The 22,188-nt window shown below is 37.2% G+C and overlaps 1 protein-coding gene across 2 annotated transcripts in view; it reads left to right on the top strand.

The window, feature by feature from the left end:
* ATP9B (ATPase phospholipid transporting 9B) overlaps positions 1–22,188 on the top strand; it is a 294,054-nt gene that overhangs the window by 176,336 nt on the left and 95,530 nt on the right. For both annotated transcript variants that reach the window (XM_077810530.1, XM_077810529.1), the window contains exon 11: positions 998–1,074. In XM_077810530.1, the coding sequence (XP_077666656.1) occupies positions 998–1,074 (77 nt within the window). The remainder of the gene's footprint in view (positions 1–997; positions 1,075–22,188) is intronic.

Genomic DNA, 22,188 nt, shown 5'->3' on the forward strand with positions numbered 1-22,188 from the left:
CGGTCACAAAAAATTGCAATGCTCAGGAAAATGAAAGACAAGTGTTCAATATTCTACCAGAAATAGTGATAAAAGTGTGGTGATAATGTTTTTAAATTTTCCTTAATAGCTAACCAACATGTTCAGCAATGCTGAAACCTGATTTTCTGTCATGTTCTAAGTAAAAACTGACTGATGGAAGGTAAGAGGAACTCAAAGAACTCCTATATAGGTTTTTGCCTCTTAAAAATATAAGGCAGTAATTTACTTGTGGTGTTCTGGTGATATAAATAAATGTGAGAGCTAATCTTTTACCAGTTTGTAAGTGACAGCAGAGCTTGCACTGATTTTAGGTACTGAACTGCACATATTCAGTAATATTAGAGACAAGGTAATACTAACTCACCAACTTTGTCTCTATAATACCCTGGGACCAACATGGCTACAGCAGCACTGTAAGCAAGATATTCAGGAATGTTGAATGAACTCAGAATTCACTGTGAGGGGCTATCAGTGGGTCTTTATAACATAGTGTGTGCTCCGTTTTTTAATGTTTTGTTTAAAAAGGTTTTAAGATCAAATGTATTTTTAACAATTAAAGATTTAGAGTGTGTTATTACTTTCACTGACATAAGTGAAAGAGTATAATCACTTTTGTGGATGTTCATGAAATGCTGTTACCATGCTCTGTGATGTCAATGGAATGGCATTTACCAGTTCATCATCTGCTGTGATTTACATAAACATAATAAGGTAAATTTAGACAAAGCTTGTCATATAGTCCATCAAAAATTGTTAGCTTTTTAATGCTAGGAAGCTTTTGTTATAATGGCTAAAATGAAAAAGTGTGTGATGATATTATACATGTAGAAAGACTTGTGCTTATATAATGTTTTTGCTTATAAAAGTGGCTTGTTTATAGGATTGTAACTACTTGTAGGTTTTTAATTCTATTATTTTACTCTTCATCTACCCATTTGGTAAAACATTCATAATCAACCCTTTTTCTTTTTCCCAGGAACAGTAATTGGTGTTGTCATATATAGTGGAAAAGAGACTCGAAGTGTAATGAACACATCCAATCCAAAGAACAAGGTAGGCTGACATAACTAGAATGACTGCTTGTTAAACACATTTTACTAACTTTTTTTATATTTTTTTCTTTCTGAAGTACTAAATTAGAAAATAAAACATCAGTTCACTAAGTTTATAAGTAAATACCATTCTGTATTGCAGCAAACTGAGTTTTTTAAACTAGCTTAATGTTAAATTTATTTGTGTAGCAGATGAGTTCTTTCTACTGGATGTGTCTTAATTATGTATATTATAAATTGCTCTGTCTCATTTCAGAAATACATCTTAAAATGACTAGTTAAAAATGAAATTATAGTGGTCTGAAAACAAAGCAAGAGTAATGTATGCCTGCAGTATAGCTTTAGACCCTGATTCTACAAATTCCTCTCTGTGCACCTACCCTTGAGCTTGCACAGAGCCCCCTTGACTTCACGTCAGCACACTGATTCAGTGGGGCTATGTGTGAGGAAAGAAGTCCACCACATAGAAGTAGTTGCAGGATTAGGTTTGTGTACACTGCAGTCTAGGAAAAATGCAGAACTAATCTAACATTAGAACGGGATTGGTTAGTTACACTTAGGTAAGTTTTTGTTTTGTGCATGACAGAAGGTTCTCCCTCATAAGATCACTTGACATCTTTGGAAGCAGAGGAGTTGAGTGTTGTGTGCATGGGCATGTGCGTGGTCTTCAAGTGCACATTTACTGTGTGATGGTATAAATTCTTGTCTGCTGTGAGGTGGAATGGAGTAATTTTTTAAATTGCTGAATGCCAGGTTATTTTATTTATTATTCCAACAAAATCATAACAAGACTCTTAAACCTAATTCCTTGGCAGTGTTTTAATTAACTTTCTCTCACCAATTCATAGAATCATAGAATATCAGGGTCGGAAGGGACTTCGGGAGGTCATCTAGTCCAACCCCCTGCTCAAAGCAGGACCAATTCCCAACTAAATCATCCCAGCCAGGGCTTTGTCAAGCCTGACCTTAAAAATCTCTAAGGAAGGAGATTCCACCACCTCCCTAGGTAGCCCATTCCAGTGCTTCACCACCCTCCTAGTGAAAAAGTTTTTCCTAATATCCAGCCTAAACCTCCCCCAATGCAGCTTGAGACCATTACTCCTTGTTCTGTCATCTGCTACCACTGAGAACAGTCTAGATCCATCCTTTTTGGAACCCCCTTTCAGGTAGTTGAAAGCCTCTATCAAATCCCCCCTCATTCTTCTCTTCTGCAGACTAAACAATCCCAGTTCCCTCAGCCTCTCCTTATGAGTCATGTGCTCCAGCCCCCTAATCATTTTTGTTGCCCTCCGCTGGACTCTTTCCAATTTTTCCACATCCTTCTTGTAGTGTGGAGCCCAAAACTGGACACAGTACTGCAGATGAGGCCTCACCAATGCCAAATAGAGGGGAATGATCACATACCTGGATCTGCTGGCAGTGCTTCTACTTATACAGCCCAAAATGCCATTAGCCTTCTTGCAACAAGGGCACACTGTTGACTCGTATCCAGCTTCTCGTCCACTGTAACCCCTAGTTCCTTTTCTCCAGAACTACTGCCTAGCCTCTGGGTCCCTAGTCTGTAGCAGTGCATGGGATTCTTCTATCCTAAGTGCAGGACTCTGCACTTGTTCTTGTTGAACCTCATCAGATTTCTTTTGGCCCAATCCTCTAATTTGTCTAGGTCCCTCTGTATCCTATCCCTACCCTCCAGCATATCTACCACTCCTCCCAGTTTAGTGTCATCTGCAAATTTGTTGAGGGTGCAATCCACACCATCCTCCAGATCATTAATGAAGATATTGAACAAAACCGGCCCCAGGACCAACCCTTGGGGCACTCCGCTTGATACCGGCTGCCAACTAGACATGGAGCCATTGATCACTACCCGTTGAGCCCGATGATCTAGGTAGCTTTCTATCCACTGTATACTCCATTCATCCAGCCCATACTTCTTAACTTGCTGGCAAGAATACTGTGGGAGACCATATCAAAAGCTTTGCTAAAGTTAAGGACCAACACGTCCACCGCTTTCCCCTCATCCACAGAGCCAGTTATCTCATCATAGAAGGCAGTTAGGTTAGACAGGCATGACTTGCCCTTGGTGAATCCATGCTGACTGTTCCTGATCACTTTCCTCTCCTCTAAGTGCTTCAGAATTGATTCCTTAAGGACCTACTCCATGATTTTTCCAGGGACTGAGGTGAGGCTGGCTGGCCTGTAGTTCCCCAAATCCTCCTGCTTTCCTTTTTTAAAGATGGGCACTACATTCATGTTGAAGTTTGGAGAAGGTTTTCCTGGGGTTGGTTGGTTGTTGAGTCTTTTCAATTCTTAGCTGCTTATAATAGCTTGCTTGTAGAGATAGACAGGATAAGTTGTCGAGTGCTTGCTCTTTAAGCAGGGTAGGTGTATGTGAGTTGTGGGGTTGTGCTCACTGAGAGTTTTTTGTACTCTTCTTCCTGTTTCCATGAAATTATAGGAAAATACACCTTTTTCAGTCTGGTTTAGTTTCCAAGTTAGTTGCTGTCATTCTTTTGTTGGCCCAGTTGGCCCACAGGTTTTCCTTAGGTTCTTCTTCACCTTATGCATACATATTTTGTCTAATGAACTGGTAACATTTCCAATTGCTTTTGTTGTTCTGGTGGGAGAATCCCACATAACCTTTTAAAGTTGAAGTGTAGCTTTTATTTTTATTCATACAGTTTTCTAGGATGTTCTTCAATTTTAGTAGAATCAAACAGGAAATAAAATTTGTTTCTCAAAAAGTCTAAACACCACTTTATATACGATATTTTAGTTCTCAAAACAGGTTTTTTTAATTAAATAAATTTTATAATTTCTTTAGCCTAAATAGATATTAGAGAAGGCTTTTTTTAATAACAAATTTTGGAGAGATGTGAGGTAGCTAAAGAGAGTTACCTGAGAACTGCCAGTAATAAATTTATTTTTCCATTAAGATAAATATTTTATACTTAAAAGGCTTCTTGTATTAAGAATTAGTAAGGACATTAGATTTCAGAATGGTGCATATAGCATTTTACCATTTACATAGGAATGATATTAGGAAATTATATTCAAATTTTTACATTTAGTTAACATATTTGCAAGTATGCATTTCACGAATGCATTGGTCATTTTAACATTTAAGTAATAAACAAAAGGTTTAAAATATTTCCAACTGCACATGTTTTTCTTGGAGTTTTAAAGACATAAGCAGGGATTTTTCTTTAAAAAGTTAAGGGTTTGTATAGTGCCACTTTACTCCTAGCTGATAGTTCTGATAACAGAACCTACCCTTTGTACAGTTAGGTCTCTTCCTAAAACATGAATATTTTACATGGTTTATGCCTAAGGACATAGACATACAGTTGCTAGTCCTTGGGAGACAGAAATAGAAACCCCCTGGAATGTCTTTGATTAGCGTTAATATTTTGTAACATAACTAGCTAAATATACTATGTATTGTTATATTTACAAGTATCCTGGCTATATCTTACCTATAGCTATCTTGTTAACATTCAGTAAAGAGAAAGCAAGTTTGTAATGTTAATGTTAACAAAAATGAGTTATACTAACTCTACTATTATTTTTGCATCAATATTGAGTTCTCCTTCTCACACTGCCCACCAGCTGCTGTGGTTATAGAACCTTACCCGCTCCATTTTTGCCTGAGTTCCTAATTTAGTCTGATAAAAAAAGTAGTTTAGGATTAGTTAAGGTAAGATACATTTTTCTTGTCCATCCTTTTCAGAATGAAATTCATACTCTTTGTTAATCATCTTGTGAGGGCTATTAAGGAAATATTTAGAAGCAAGCTAGACTCCATAGACATGTTCAGATTTTGTTTAAAACTGTTCTCAGTCAAAATACAACATACTATGCAGAAAGACTAAAAATTAGATAATTCACAGATGCTGTGAATTAAGAAAAGCTACATCTACCATAGAAATTCAGGTTAAGAACTTTGCTTTTCCTCATGCATGAGGTCTGCTGTGCCTTGAATCATGTAACATGGAAAGAAGTAAAGCCATTGTCGGGGGAGGTATCAGGGTGCTGTATCTAGGAGTAATGGTCTTGCGGCAGCACCCACTGGCTTAACTAATAATACCAACTGAATATATAGCTTCTATTATCTATAGAGTTTACAGTTTTGTTCACTGGTTTTTAGCACCCCATTGCCAAAAAAAAAAAAAAAAAAATTCAAGCACCGCTGGTGGGAATCACAGAATCTGACTCTAGAACTGCATATTTCAAATTGGTCATAAAGGCCCAGACCAGCTGACTAATTTGTGTTCTTTTTGCAGCTGTAGAATTCATGGCACCAACTATTCATAATACTTTTCCTATCTTATTCTTTGCTAGTTTGTGTTGATAGAAAAATATAAATGTTTAACTGCTTATTGTGGTGATAATTCTTTGTAGTTATAATTCTAGCATTTTCTGTCAACAGTGATCATCTAAATGGTTTATAGGTCTTGTAATGGCATACATCAGATATCCAGGTTTCAAAAAGTGTGTTTGCTGCAATAGTAAGACATCCACAATGAGCTAATATGTCCATTTTCTCAGAGCCAACTTGAACATCCCCACCTTCAGCTCTTTGGAATTCAGCTCTTTGTTCTGACAGCCTTTACGCTTGATAGCTTCTAGATAGAAGCTTCTAGTCACAGACAGCTTGAGTTCCTCTCCACAGGTTGTTTGGTCAAAAGAGGCCTTTCATCAGTGGTAGTTCCTAAATATCCCTATTTTTCAGCAATTGTATACCCTGGTTCAAGATTACATTTTCAACGTTGCCCTTCTCTTGCTATTTGGGATTCTGGTATAGAGACAAGAAATGTTTCCTCCATATATGTGTGGTCCTTTGAGCATGAGATTAAGTGCCATCTCATTCTGACTCACTAAGGAAGGAAGTTTTCATTGAGAGAATATCACAAGCAGTTAGATGTTATAGTTCTGTTCCTCTTTTATGGTGACTTAATCTTCTAGGGACATCTCCTTTCCTGGAGAAAAATCTACCAAATATTTGCTCTGAAAGGATGAACTTTGCATTTGGAGATGAAGGAATAACACAAGGACCAGACTTCTGAACCTCTGTCATCATCTCCTTCCCTTACTGTCTTTGTTCTCATCCTTCTTCCTCTCTCCACAGAGATGTCTAAAGCTTGCAAGATATGGTGACTTTCCTGTCTTTAGGTATCCTTTTTTTCTTGGTTCAAAGAAAGCAGCATAAGTTTTCTAATATTCTAGAACTGAGGAACAATATCTCTTCCAAAATGATGGACTACTGGAATCTGCAAAGGAGTTTTTGGTGCATCCAACCAAAGATCCATAAGTGGCTAGAAAGCCCTGAACAACTGTATTCTTTTTTTCCTGCAATTTCATTCTACGCTCAGTTTCTTAGTAATTTCTGCAGTTGCTGAAAAGGTTAAGAACAACAGGATTTCCAGACAACTTTTCCTTTTTATAGAGACTTCCATTAACTGAAGCAGTCAGGGGAAGACCTGATGTTTTCCAGCATTTCTTGTGAGGATAGCAAGTTATCAGAAATGGCCTGATATTGCTACTCCTAATGGAACAAATTGTTATCAGTGGTCGACCTTTCTCTAGAAGCTGAAAGTCTAGAAGTGAAGTTGTCCGTCCTAGAGTGTCAGATGTGCTTTTTACAATGTTTCTAACACTCACCTAGTTTATTTATTTATTGCAATCATATTTTACAGGTATTTTTGGCTTAAAAGCACTAGTTTATACAGGAAGTAGAAGCTAAAGTTCTGAATTTGCCCATGTGCTGGTAGATTTAATCAACAAAAAAGACAACCTTGGATGTTTTTAAATATACTAGCCAAATTGTATGGTTTGGGGTTTAAGGTTGCATGAGCAACCGGATTCTGGCATTTTCAAAAACTGAGTGCTGAAGTCAAAATTTTAAATTGCTTTTTTTAAAAAAAAAATATGCTTTTGTATTTTCTAGGGTTTTTTAAGAAAAAAGTTTTTTTAAAGTATATTATGTGTAACTGTAACAACTCTTCCATCATGCATGGCATCATGTAAAATTTGAATCCTTGAATCTTCAGTAGTGCAACACAGCTTGAACTATGGGACTAACTGCATTAGTTGCAAACACGAGCAAGTTGTTATTTCTGGGAAGAAATGGGTCACAGGAACCATGTGCAGTGTCTGGAAAGTAGTTGATGGGGGAAGCGTGACTGAACTGTTTTCCCTTTCTTCTCCTTCAACCTTTCTGAGAGGCTGTTTGTTCCCAGGGTTCCCAGTTCAATGTGTGCTTTTGCTGCTGCTTTGGCACTGATGGCATGGGCCCAGCCATGAATTAAATGTCCATGTTCACTTATTTTGGCATGTTTCCAAAAAAATTTCTGACCATGCAACCAAGAGAAGGGAAATCATATCTTCAGCAGTTTACAACTCAGCTAAACCTGAATGGAATTTCATAGAACAAATAAAAGGCACTACTTTTAGCCTGAAAGCTTTCCCACTGCTGAATTTCAAAGGCCTGCTGCAAACATCTGGAGGTATTAGAAATGTATGTCTCAAAATGTAACGAGTCTTTTTTATAATATAATGTCCATTGCTAGCTCCCCCATAATAATTCCTGAAACCTGGGATGTATAAGGTAATTATTGATGGGTCCTTAACTATTTGCCACTGCTTTAAAACTAACAAGAGAGAAGCAATGAAAGTTTCTAGTAGCTGCTTTCCATTAACAGTATGTTAGATGAAGTCTACTATTCCATCACTAAAAAGGTGATTTATGTGGTTAACCGCAATTAACACTAATTAAAATTATGTGCATAAATCTTCACTTGATAAAAGAATATGGACCACTGAATGCCTGTTTGCTAGTTTAAATAAGTTACTGTATAGTACATTATTTAATTATAAATTCCAGGCGTTAAAAAAAAGATAGTATTCCAGAAATAACTATTTCAGACTGCATATATCATTGTTACTTAATATTAAAAAACTAATCCTATATGCAAGGCATAGACTGAATAGCCAGCTCATTTACAGTCCATTGCCACATATTCTGGGATGAATCCTACCCACCCCTTCTCACCAGCACCACCTGCAGAATGTAGGAAATGGTAGCAAAGCAATTATTGCTGCAAGCTTATAATGGCAGTATCTCCCAGAACTCCTGCACACCCACTAAACGAGGGAGTTTCATATACCCACTGCATCCTTGCACCCACTGCTAACCTCATTCCACCCCCAATTCCTTTGTGAGCTGAGGACAGAGAACCCACATGGAGAACACACCCTCATAGCATAGAGGAGGTTCGGTTCCCTTCTTGGGACCCTGTTCCCTGCAGAACAGAACCAAACCAGTTCTGTTGATGTCAGAATCCTCTGAAGATACTGATGGGTGGGGGCGGAGGTAGAAGAGAAGAAGACGCTCCTAAAGAAGTTTAAAGCAGCAGTTCTTCAATATAGGACAGCACATTTTAGAAGTGCCATTTGTACCATACATGCTGTAATGAATAATGTTACAGTATTTTCTGTCTTACAAAATCTGATTTATTCATCAAAGTACAGCAGAGCCTTTCAGCCTGTAAAATCTTGGAGATACGAAGTACGCTGTCAGACAGACAGATGTGAGCTAAAGCTTTAAAGTTTTGTTCTCTGTTAATTTGCCTTTAAAAAACATATAACGTGCTTCACTTGATACAAAGACAACCCAGATCTTTCAGTTTATTTCAAGAACTCTGTTACACTACTCCAAATGGAAATGTATCATAGGTATTGGCATGCTAATGAGTATGCAAAATATGATTCACATTTACTCCTGGAATTCTCTAGTATTGTCCCACAAAGTAGAATCTGATACTGAAACATTATTTACTACAGGATATATAAAAAAACCCCATTAGTGCTTATCTGTGATATAGTAATCCTGCCAGGAACAGGTTTATAGACAAATCCACATTCAAAATAAGTATGGAGACTAAAAGCAGGCAAGCCTTTCATTACATGTGACTCAGATGCAGAAAATTTCTAGAATCATATTTAGAATCTAAATACAGATTTACACCTTCAATGAAATGTACAAACATTAGTTCGCACAACCGTCTCGTGAATTAAATTAGTAGAATCTTGTCTACATGGTGGGGTAATGTACTCTACAGGGATTGTGATTTCATGAGAACACTAATACGTTGTGCATTAAATGGTTCGTGTAGACCCTGCTGGTGCACACTAAAGGTTCCTTAGTGTGCTTTAATGTAATGCTTTTTCTAATAGCTCTACATTAAAGTGCACAAGCAGGGTCTACACAGACCAATTAATGTGTAACGTCTTAGTGTGCTTTAGATATCACACCCTGTAGAGTGCATTACCCCCACCGTGTAGACAGCCTTGCTTAGACAGAAAGGAAAACTGAGTCAGACAAGTTAAATGCTTACACAAGACTACACAGTCACCTCAGGATTTCCTGGCTCCCAGTCCAGTGATGGTTCTCAGACCACTAAGCCATGCTGCTTCTCAAAACAAAGTGAGATAAACAAAGATCTGGCCAATACCCAGAATGAACAAACAATGATTTCATTATTGGTGCTGGTGTCTTCAACTATGGAAAGAAACCTAAAGTCTGAGTGCTTCTGTGTGCACAGGGTTCTTTCATTTCAAAACAATGCAAATAGCTCTTAATCTTATCAATAATCTTTCTAATGGGAATAGGTAAAAACCCTCAATTATAATGAGCTAAAACTTCAGTTATAGACTGTTTCTTATAACCTAAACCTATAGTTACCAGGAAGATACTTATTTCAAGAAAATAAAAAATTCGTACAAGAGGTTTAAAAAAATTAATTGTGACAGGTTTGCCATTTTCACGCCATTCATAATAATAAGTTACTCAGAGTAGAAACATCAGGAATGCAATGACAATATAAATTGCTTGAAGCTGTTGTTGCAATCCCTTGGGTATATTGATTTGTGTTTCTAATAAAGAGATGCTTTTAAATGTCTCACTGACAGAGACAGGTAATATGGGCCATTATGTGGATTAAAATGCCAGTTATTTGAATCTTAGTAACAGCATTTTTAAATAGTAGTTCAAAATGAAATCAGTGCATATCTGGTGCATAAGTATTTTCCATGTTACATTTTATATCAAATTAAGACATTTGGAGAGAACCTTTTTGTAGTCAAAAGTTGTTCCAAATTTTTAAATAAACATGTAGTGTTTATATTGCTTAAAATGATTAAAAATATAGACACAACATTATGTTTATATGTAACCCTATTTTACCTTGCAGTTTTATCACTGAAGAGGTATAACATTTTACGATTAAAGAACTACTTGTTTAAAATTTTCTGAGTGTAAGTTTCATAAAAGAAACCTCTCTGATGAAGTGGATAATGGGAGTAAATCCACGTGAATTAGTCTCCAGAGAAATTTTTAGAGTATCTGTTGTTAATATGAAAATCATTGTTCCAAAGCCTGATCAACAAAGGATTAAATAGAACAACAAACCTACAATAAAGTAATTCAGTGACACGTAGACGTGCTGCAGTATGGTTTTTAGGATTATGACAATACATGCACCGCCTTCACTTGCATAATCAGCACACTCCGATATTACAGCTGCTAACAATTAAAAGTTGTGTTCCTTCATGTGAAATGTGCACATGAATAGACTTATAATTTCAGGCAGCAATAAAGAGGCAAAGTATTAAATGTTGAAAAAACAATCCTAATTATAACATCTGGGATATATTTCTGTATCATAGTATTGTAAAGAATATCTAAACTAGTGAATTTAATGATAATTTAGATTGTGTTTTAAATAAGCATTTCATTTCTCATTGATAAGAAAGATATTTCATGTTAAATAAACTGTACCCATTGTTTGTCCGAATATTTGTGCGGTAGAGTATAATTACAATAGGTAATTGTGTGTGTAAAATATGTCAATGTGTATCTGTGTAGAGAAGAAATAAAAACTGCTTCAAAGGTATTTAATAATCCTTTGAAATTATATGACCTGTACTTATCAGCTGGTATTCTGCTAAGTCTAAACAGTGAGGTTTAATACGTTAAATATATATAATATGTGACTGCAGCAACTGTCCCAACAGTTCTTTAAAATACATTTACTATTAGAATTCTATATATAATTTTGCAGAGGTCTGAGTGAAGATTCTTGTAGGATTTCCCTAATTTCTCCTTTGCTCTCTTTATAGTTTTCCATTGCCACTGAAAGATCCTATATTTACCATCCCCCAAACAAAAGTCTGTGAATGCTGCCATGTATATTACCCACAAGATTTACTCAAGAGTTATGAGGCACTTTTCTGCCATTAACTGAATGTGCTTCTTCCAGTGCTTGCCTGTCTTTAACAAGTGAGGATGGTCTTGGAAACTCAACAGAGATCCCACTGCATGGCAGGAAATAGTTTGCCATTAGACTGCTGTGTTAAACCATATTTGTGGGGGTGGAGCACAAAACAACTGGTATTGTATTTAAAAATACCGAAACTTCAAATAGTTTGTGAAAGCTCCAATTCTACAAAGATTTATGTGAATACTTATGTGACAGAATGCTGAAGCCTCAAATGTGGCTCAGCACACTGATCACTGTGGCCTTGGCAACATCTGTTTGAGGAAATAAGAAGGAATTAGCCAATCAGATGGGGCAGATGTGTGAGATAAGGAGCTAATTAGCCCATCAGCTGACTAGCTTGATAAATGGCAGGAAGGAAGTGTTGATGGGGATGGACAGGGCTAGCTGTGCCAAGACTGAAGGAAGGGTGATCCCTTTTTTCTCCCAGGGCCTGGATGAACAGGGGCTGGAGGCAATAGGGTCATAAGTATTAAAATTGTTGTATTGTACTATATAGGTGTTGGTGGAGGGAACTTGAATAAATTGTACAGAGTGGACACTAAAAGAAGGGAGTCTGAGCAGTTTCTGTTGAGGGAGAACATACACTCTGTGGCAACTTAATTTAAATAGAAGCATAAATCTTCATGGGATTGGGGCCTTTAGTGTGCATCTTCCTTCTAGAGTAGGGCCATACTGTGGCCAAACTTGCATACTCCCATATGATCATCAGGAACTTCTGTACTTCCTGATGCTGGCTACCTGGATTGCCGATAGCAGTGCAGAGAGAAGACCAGGGGCTGCTTCATCCGCCGCCTCCTCTGTGGAAGTGATACAAGGCACCCACCTATATTGTCATGGAAGCGAAAGTACAGTCTATATTAGTGTAGTGTACTTCCTGTTAGGAGTCCAGGGGAACCTGGAAGGTAGGTGGAGTCTGTCAGAATCACAGTCTGTCTTCTGATCTGTATTGCTCCTTGCTTTGGAGCTCATAACAAAGTCACAAATGAGCCCTTAATGACCGGGCATCAGTTTAATTACGGTTTACTTTTGTGTATATCTTCTTAATATTTCAGCAATGTTTAGATGTAGATTTTTTTAAATTGTTTGGGGTCTTTAATGTCATAACTGTAGTATCCCTTTCAAATACTACCGCTCATGAAGTTGTCCAGCTATACCGAAAGAAGGACAGGAGCACTTGATATGGTTTTAATCAAGCTGCAACTTTATTATTAGATATTTAGGACTACCCAGCAGATGAAAGTGTACAGTGCAGGTAACTTGATAATCATTCAATAGCTACCCAAGGGGCTTCTGCCATCTCCCCTCTTTTTCCATCCAGCATCCCCCAGCCAACTCATTCCTGGGACCTTACCATCCCTCCTATCCTCAAATGAAGGTTAAGGTGGGCTAAAAGAAAGGGGGGGTTGACTCCCTGCTGTACCAGTCATAGAAGCCCCAAACGCCCCACTCTCTTTCTGCTTCTTTAATAAACACTTCCTTTTTAAGTCTTTTACCAAGTCATTTTTCCAGTTACTGTATACTGTCCCCTATGGAGTACCTGCACTGGACATCTGCCTCACACTTACAAAATGAGTTGTGACATAATAACCTAAATCACCTCCCTACTCACCATAACAAAGCCCTCCCTGAACCCACTGTGAGGAAGTGGGAAAAAAAACACTCCACCTTGGCTAATCTGGTGATGAGGGAAAAAGTTCTTCCCAGCCCGCCTAGAAAGGAGCAGCTAGCATGATGCCCACAGCAAGTCCTGACCAAACCTGGTATTTTGCCACCTCAAGGGGAGGGTGGATGGGTGCTGCTATGCCTGGTTTGGAGAAAAGAGGGTTCTTCCACTGTGCTTTACCCCCTTTTTGACCTCCCTCAGCCTTTCCAGTCCTTGTAGATGAATCAGCATCACCATGCTGAGCCACTCCCCCTTTTCAGTAACTTCTGAGCTTATTCCTTCTCCCCGGCAAGCCGGAAAATTCCCTCCTCCCCGTTAAAGGTACTGTGCAGTCGTTCTCAACGACGCTTTTGGACATGCTGTCTGTTTAATATTCATTTGTCTAATTAAATGTCATTGTATACTTAATTTTCAATTCAAAGAACCGCCACATTGTATTTTAAAAAATTAGTAACTCAGATGGAAACCCAAGCATATCTGTGGATTGTTCTGATTTGTAGCATGGTGTGTGAGGTTAGAATTTGTCCGACCATGTTCACTATTTTTTCTTGCAGCGCTGTTGAAATACGTGGCTAATGCATACACATTTCTGTAATAATTTGTAATGGGGATAATAGTGAATATTATAAACAACTTGGTGTTAGCATGAAATTACATTATATCCACTTTCCTACCAAATGAGTTAATCATATTGATATTACATTTAATACCTTAGATGATATTGTAAAACACTATTGAAGTTGCCATTTGTTGAATATAGTTTTCTGTTGGCTAATATGGTTTAAAAAACTGAACATATATCCTATGAACATATGTTGTTCTGATGATGCTCTGATTATAATCTTAAGATTACCATAATAGATATATTATAATTTATAACACATTTTTATGAGATGAAGATTTTCCAGAAATTGGGCAATAGATATAAAGTTGATGTTTCTATAACAAAATAGAATTCCTACTAAATCCTTTTCTATATCACAATGTACTTTCTAAAGACACATGAAGTACGTGTATTAGATTATAGAATTTATTACCCACCTAATTAGCTAAATTTAAGCACAGTGTGGATGCTGCGGTCTTCGCTACAGGATGGCCAAATTGGAACCGTTGGCCTTTGCAGTTGTACAAACTTTGGGTTATTCTTTCAAAATGTTATGAATCATATTTGAGTGTCAAATTCCTAAAAATCTTACCTGTATTTATTTGTTGGTATTATTTTATGTAAGAGATGGTATTTTAAATTGATTTAAGTGTATTGATATACTGTCTATGCTCCCATGGTGCTGCTCTCTTCTAGACCTGTGGGAGGAAGTTGTTGAAATCCATGAGTTGAAATTTACATGGTATGAAACAAGTGCCCTTGAAATATATATTTTCTTTTTCTTGACATGTGAACATATTGCATCAGTTTTGCAAACTTCTGTTTCTGCATTGTGTATATTTTATGCTACTTTTTTGCTTGATTTAGCAGGTGGAGTGCGATGAGCAAGAAGTGGGGGAAGCATTTTCATTATCTTACTGTTGTACTTCGTTGAAAAATTGAACAGATACTTGAGTCTTATTTCTTTCTACAGTACAATATTGTTGATAGAACGGCATATGCAGTAATGTATAACAGAAATATGGTAATAATAACTATAGATACACTGAATTTCTAGATGTTACTATCAGATTAGTCAATCTTGATTTTATAAACGATGACTAGGAAAAAAGTGAAATTCAAATAAAAGTGTAAAAAAGGTTTAACAAATATATATATAACGTTATTATGTAACGTATATATACCTATTCAAGCATGCTGTTTCTTTGTTACAGCTTAGAGAAGGAATTATTTTGTTTCGCTGAAGTATTTAGTCATTCAAGCAACAATTTTCTTAACTTAAAGTCAACATTTTGTTGTTTTATTACAATTATAAAAATTGTTTCATTGCCTAAGGATGCAGACACGGTCTGAAAGACACACAAGACAGAGAAGAGAATTTTCTTAATGGATCAATTTAATACGTTTTTAATTCCAAACAATATAAAGAAAAATGATTTCTTGCGAGGTTTAATTTCAGTCTAAAATGATATATTTGTTTCATTCTTTGGATAAATGTAGATATGGTAACATCAACATTATTATACTGCAGTGACTGTTCATTCTGTCTCATTGGCAGTCAAATCAGCTTGCTATGGAATGCAATTCCAGCCTAAAAATCAGATTGAATTGTGCTTTTCACAATGCTTTAATCACTAATCAATTCTATTTGGATAGATATTTCTTAAACCTTGGCTTTCTGGATAAAGTTGGACCTGTCAATGCTAAAGGTCACTTATAGATGTTAATTAACCAAGAGGGAAATTAACAAACTAAGGTTATTTATTTATTTTGCCTGACATTATGTGATATTGTCATTCTTACCTATCTGTGGTGTGGGGGGAAAAAAAACGTTTTAAAACACATGATTGTTTTTATAAGGCTGAGATGCATGGTAAGCTATGTATTCTTAGGTTGGCTCTTCTGATGTAAAGGTAAAACTGTTTCTGGTGGGGGCCCAACCCTGCTTTTGTGGACATCAAAAGGAGCAGAATGCAGTAATAATGGTAAAAAGGTAAACTGAGAATTGGAAAGGCAAAAGAGAGTCTGTGGAATAGAATTTGTGTAATGAGGCTTAAACATTAAAATAAAAAGTTATACACTGTATATTCAGAATATGCAGCAGGATACATCATAATTATCTTCAGTCTCTTCCTTTAGAAATGTGAGTAATTTTTGTTAAAATGAGAGCATCATTGGCAGACACACACATCAGTGAATCTTCCTAGTGTGCCTAAAATGAGCACATAAATAGTTTTTTATACTGCTATCACTGGTAGCCAATGTTCAAAACAGTGAATTTAAAATGTACTTTATATAAAAAAGCTTCCATCCTGTTTTAATATGACTGAATATCAGAAGCATAAACCTTCTGTGTACCCATTCAACATCAATTTAAATAGTAGTAATCTTCAACATTCCTCCTAATTGTTAAACTGGTATTAAAGCTGGGTTTCAGGGTGGGGGTGACTCAGTGATGCTTCTGTCTCAAATGTGTTTTTCTTTTCAGAAAGTTATATTCACCAGTTGTAGACTTAGAAATGTTAATGTTAATTATAAATGTTACTTTTGTTTTACATTTCATATTTTTGTCGAGAGGTAGCTCTTGGATTTCCCCCATTTAATTTGGAGTGGATCCACTACTTTGGACAGAAGTTATCACTCATGAGTATTTCTAATCAATCCAGTGGAATAGAGGCCGAGTTCTTTTTTCTGGAAGCTCCTTTTGCTGCATATATGCTGAATTGACCAAACCCTTCTCTTCACATGCAGAAATGTTTCCTCTGTGATAGTGTTTCTAAAAAGATTCTTTTCTCCTGAACAATTAGTTTTCCTTTATTTTATTTTATTTTATTTTATGGAAATTCTGCAGGAGGAATGAAGTACAGTGCTTAGGGGCAGATTCACTTAGCACCTCCTGCATTTAACTCCCCTCTGCCCAGCATCACCAACATTTAAACAGTTCACCTGCTCCTGCCTCCTATTTTGTGGTCCAACATATTGGAGACACTCTCTGTGCAAAGCAGTTCTATCATTTGAGACTTGCCTGCCTCCCCTTTAGAATTGCCATTGTGAGAGCCAGCCCTTCACTGCCCTGGCAAACTGTGATTATTTGTATGTGCAAAAGTACTGTTTTTGTATCAACACTGCTCGTCTGCTCCTCAACAGAAGATTAATCAAGTCATATATCCTGCTAGTCAGCTCAGGTGGAGGAAGGAAAACTTGCTCAGGGGGAAACCCCTCTTAGGGTATATCTGCACTGTAGCTAGGAGGATGCTTCCTGGTGCAGGTAAACAGACATGCGCTAGCACTGCTTGAGTTAGTGTGCTAAAAATAGCATTGTGGCCATGGCAGCAGAGCGGTGGCTCAGGCTAGCCACCCAAGTACAAGCCCACTTAGCCCCCTGATAATGTACCCTACTGGCTACCCCAAGCCACCACCCATGTAGTTTCACTTCTATTTTTAGAATGCTAGTTTGAGCATATCAGTCTAACTGCACTGGGAAGAACCGTTCCAGCTGGAGTGTAGACATATCCAACTACAACTGTCATAATTGCTTACTATTGTCTAATGGGCTTCAAAAGAGTCTTAAAAGCAGCACTGGTTTTATTTCTGCTGCTGCAGTTGGGGACTCCTATGATTGCTACGGCAGGGAGCCAACCCCCCATTCTTATAGCCCATCTTAGCCCTCCTACGAGGCTGGGGTGTATGGTAAGGTCCCGGCAATGGATTAGCTGGAGGGACATGGATGGAAAAAGCCCCCCCGGGTAATTATGAAATAACATGGGATTACCTGCACTGTACACTGTTATCTGCCGGGTAGTCCCAGACATCTGATTAAACCCGTGTCAAATGTTTCCTGTCCTTCTTTATAGCCAAACAAAAACAAAATCTAGAAGTAAAATAGCAAGGTTGTTGTAGATCACTCTCAAGAGTCCACATATTCTCACCAGTATTTGAAATAAGGGGAAAAATACATTTTTGGTTAAATTTATATCGTAGTGAAAGTAAAATCTGTCCGGGTCTTTCAAACAGTGATCAAAATTTTGTAGCTGCACATTTAAACGTTTGACAAGTAAAGATGTGTTCCCAGATTTTTAGAACCAAACCAGTTTTAACTAAAGAGACAAGCTTACCAGTGGAGAAATCCATGTAACAATTTTTAGAATAGTAATCTAGAGAATCAATAAAAAGTGATCTTATAAGTGAAATAGTATAATAAGAATTTGTCTGCCTTGAGAGCTATTGTGGAAGTGACAGGAAGATGAGGAAGACAGTATATGCTACAAAGTATTGTAGGTGCTTAACATAGTCTTTTCAGAACGAGTTCATTTAAATTCCAGTCATTATACAGCCATTTGCTTATCATTGTCATACTTTTACTTTGAGAGTAAACTAAAGAAATACTTGCAGTATTTCATTGTATAAAATTAATCTGATGACCAAATTCAGTTTACTTCAATGTGCTTTTTTTATATAGCTATGAACAACAGACTGTATTGTCAGGTTTTATATTTGTTTCATAAAATCATATTGATGCATTTCTAATCTCAAGTAATACTTTGTTAGAAGACAATATTTTAATATAGACCTAAATCTATTCATATACCAGGCATTTGGTTGTGTTAGTCTCCCTAGAGTTGGATGACTAAGTGTATATGAGTATGTATTTCATAAAAAAAAATTGTGTATGTATCGTTTGCCTCCAGATAAGCCATGATCTTCAAAATTCCCAAAAGTTAAATGAAAATGTTCTGTTTTGGACTTGTGCCAAAAATATACAACATACGTTGTGTTTAATGCACCTTTGGGATCAGGTCTTGTGACATGTGGTTGTACATATTTTGTGCTTCATACAGTAGAGCTTCAGAGTTACGAGCACCTCGGGAATGGAGGTTGTTCGTAACTCTGAACAAAATTTTATGGTGGTTCTTTCAAAAGTTTACAACTGAACATGGACTTAATACAGCTTTGAAACTTTATTATGCAGAAAAAAACACTGCTTTTAACCATCTTAATTTAATTGAAACAAGCACAGAAACGGTTTCCTTACCTTGTCAAATCTTTTTTAAACTTTCCCTTTATTTTTTTGTAGTTTAAGTGTAACACAGTACTGTACTGTATTTGCTGTGTGTGTGTGTGTCTCTCTCTCTCTGCTGCTGCCTGATTGCATACTTTCGGTCTCAATGATGTATATGGTTGATCGGTCAGTTCATAACTCTAGTGTTCATAACTCTGAAGTTGTACTGTATTTCCAAAACACTGCTGCTGTGCTTGTATGTTAAAATTCATTAACAGATTGTCCTTAGTTACATGGAAATTCATGCCCAGAACTGGAAATCAAACCTGGACCTTGAACTATGGTACCATATACTAATCATTAGTGACCCATTGATACGTTCCTGAATTGCAAACAATGAAGTGAAATAGCCATAATCTGAACATCTGGGCAAGAACATGATTATTACTAAATATGTTTTCCACTTGTAAATTTTGTCTTGTGTTTTATTTATTTTTGTATTTATTTTATATTATTGATGTCAAATATTTCTTCAGTTTTTAAGAGAATAAATAAATTGTGTAAATTATTCATATTCAGATGAATATCATTTGAATGTTAGAGTTGTGATCATGATTTTTATTAAAAAAATTAAGGGCTGACTTTAAAAGTGAGTTTTTGTCTAAAGATATCACACTGACTAAATTCCTACTCTTAAGTTTAACTGTCAGTTAAGCATTTCTTATTTCTAGTTGAATTTCTAGCTGAACTTTCATACATCGTTATACCTATAGCTGCTAGTTAAAAAGGCCCTCTAGCATCAGACATTTTCCCCACATGTAGGTACAGTATTTATGGATCATGATCAAGTCACCTCTTAAATTTCTTTTTAATGAGCTGAGTAGATTAAACTGCTTAAGTCATTCTCTGTCATGCATGTTCTCCAGATTTTGAATAATTCTTGTGGTGCTTCTCTGAACCCTCTCCAATTTTTCACCATTTGTGCAGAGTTGTCATTTCTGTTGCAAAGCATATCAATTACCTTAGGAATCCAAGTATTACATTGGAGTTTAGTATTTGGCAAATACATCTGTGTCAATATGAATGTGCTCCAGGTAGTCTTCTCTTTGGTGAGTCATACTGGAATTTCTGTGACAGATGCTCTCCCTTTCTAGGTTTACATGTCATCTTTTACTTACACTAATGGGAGTTTAACAGCCACAATTATTCATCAGGTTACCTTTCTCCTTTCACAGTGGAAGTAAAAGTGAACTACTAGATTCAGAAAAGCAGAACTTCGTGTGTTTTTGTAGGTAGAACCAGCGTTACCTAGTTGAAACCAATGTGTCTTTCCATGATCAAGCTCTTGAAGCCCACTAAACATCAGGATTCACAGTGATCTGAGATGTTGGTTCTAATTTTTTTTTATTTTGGACCTTGTAGTCTCCAACAAAATAACTCCATTTGTAGAGGTAGAAAGGCATAATGTTGGCTTGGGTAAATGTTCAACACTGCTGATCCTAATTCAGATAGAATCAAGTATCTTGTTCATGCTTTTATGGTCAAGTTATGTGTAACTTTCAGAACAAATGTGGCTGCTGCCTTTGGCTTGTAGGTCAGTTCAGTGTGTAAGACCGGGGATTGTTTTAAATTTGAAACCAGTGTTCCAGCTGACAGATAAAATTTGGACTTGACCTGTAAGATGGATGTGTTATAACTTGTGGATCTTCCTTCCTGAACTATTTCACCCAGGCTAGATGTTCTTGCATAATTTTACTTAAATTGTTCCCTTTCCAATCATCTCTTCTGAGTATAAATAATTCTCTGAGATATACAAAATAGCCTTAGTTTCTTGTTCCTTTTATAAATTGGAGAATATGTTGTTTTGTGGAAACTTTACTCAGCCTTAGTTTCCAGTAGTAGAAATCCAGTCACATAGTATCTCTTAGAGAAGGGACAACAGATTACCAGTAAATCAGCTTTTCTGAAGATACCATTTGACTGCATTTCTATTTGCATACTTACCTATAATACAGAATTAAGAGTTACGCTTTTTAGATTATTGGCTGTCTTGTCATCTTATCACTGCGATATATTTCTTGTATAAATTAGGCTTACAGGTTGAGAAACTTTTTGCTTCCTTCTCTTCAAGGAATTGTTAATTGTGTTTTGATTTACTGCTTAATTGTCAGTATTTTAATAGCGTACTACAGCGTTTCTCAAACTGGCGTCCGCCAGCCCCGCTGATCAACTTCTCCCCCTCCTTCCCAGTGCTTCCTGCATGCCAGGGAACAGCTGTTCAGCGGCATGCAGGAGGCACTGGGAGGGAGGGAGGAGTGGTGCTGGGGTGTGCTCGGGGGAGGGGATGGAAGAGGCAGGGAAGAGGAGGGGGTACGAGTTGAGCGGGGGCAGGAAGAGGTGGGGTGTGGATGGAGTCTCAGGTTGAGCGGGTGGCTTGGGGGTCTTCAAAAATTTTTGAATCAAAATGGGGGTCCTCGAGTTGCTCAAGTTTGAGAACTGCTGGCCTACTATTTGTCATGCTGCCTTTCATCTATGACTCTCACCACATCCCTTATCTGCTTCATACTGTGTTTCCTTCCTTTTTTCTCACTTCCTTCCTGTCCAGTTGTTCCATTCCTCCTCGTTTTTATCTTCACCAGTCTATCGTTTCCTCCAGTTCCTCCTACTCTCTCACTATTCCATCGAGACAAATCTAGACTCCACATCCATACCCTCTTCTGCCCACATAACATTTCACTAAGTTCTAGCCTTCCCTCGCTGTTCAGACAGCTAAACTCTCATCTGGGTCCTCCTCTTCTCTCATCTTGTCTAGTGCAGCCTTCTCCTCCCTGGTCTTGCCAAATCACATCATGTCCCACTTACATCTGATCAAAAATCTGCTGCAAAGATAATTTTCTTGGCGCGTCATTTCAGTCATGTTACTCCTTCTCTTTTCATCCCTCTACTGACTTTCCCTTCTCCTGCCCATCAAACATAAACAACTTGTCTGTAATTTTAAAGCCTTGTACCGCCTGTACCCCCACCTATCACCTCTTCTGCACTGTCAATTAGTTGACTCCCATGTCTTCTCTTCATGGCCCATATGTTAAATTTTCAAACAGCCACCTTGGAGATTTCTCACGTGCTGCCCTCATGCGTGGGAGGAGCTCTCCATAAACAACTGCAAAGCCACCACATTGATCTTCTGCAAATCCCTATTTAAAATTCTCCTCTGCTGTCATGACTATTAAAAAAAAAAAATTGACAATGGTTAGACAGTTGGTCTGCTCTTCACGGTTGATCATTACCGTGTGCTCCCCCGTCTATTCTGTTTTATACCCATCTGTTGCCTCTTGTCTTTACTTAGATTATAAACTCAAAACAATGGTTCCCACCCTGAAATTATTTGTTTATAAAATGCCTAATAGAATGGGTTTCTAATCCATTATTGGGATCCTTAGGCGCTAAAGCAGTTCAAATAATAAGTAATAATTGAAACAAAACAGAGGGCACTCGCAGTTGTTTTGTGA

The sequence above is a fragment of the Eretmochelys imbricata genome, chromosome 2 (genome assembly GCF_965152235.1).
Source record: "Eretmochelys imbricata isolate rEreImb1 chromosome 2, rEreImb1.hap1, whole genome shotgun sequence".
In the NCBI taxonomy this organism is placed as follows: domain Eukaryota; kingdom Metazoa; phylum Chordata; order Testudines; family Cheloniidae; genus Eretmochelys; species Eretmochelys imbricata.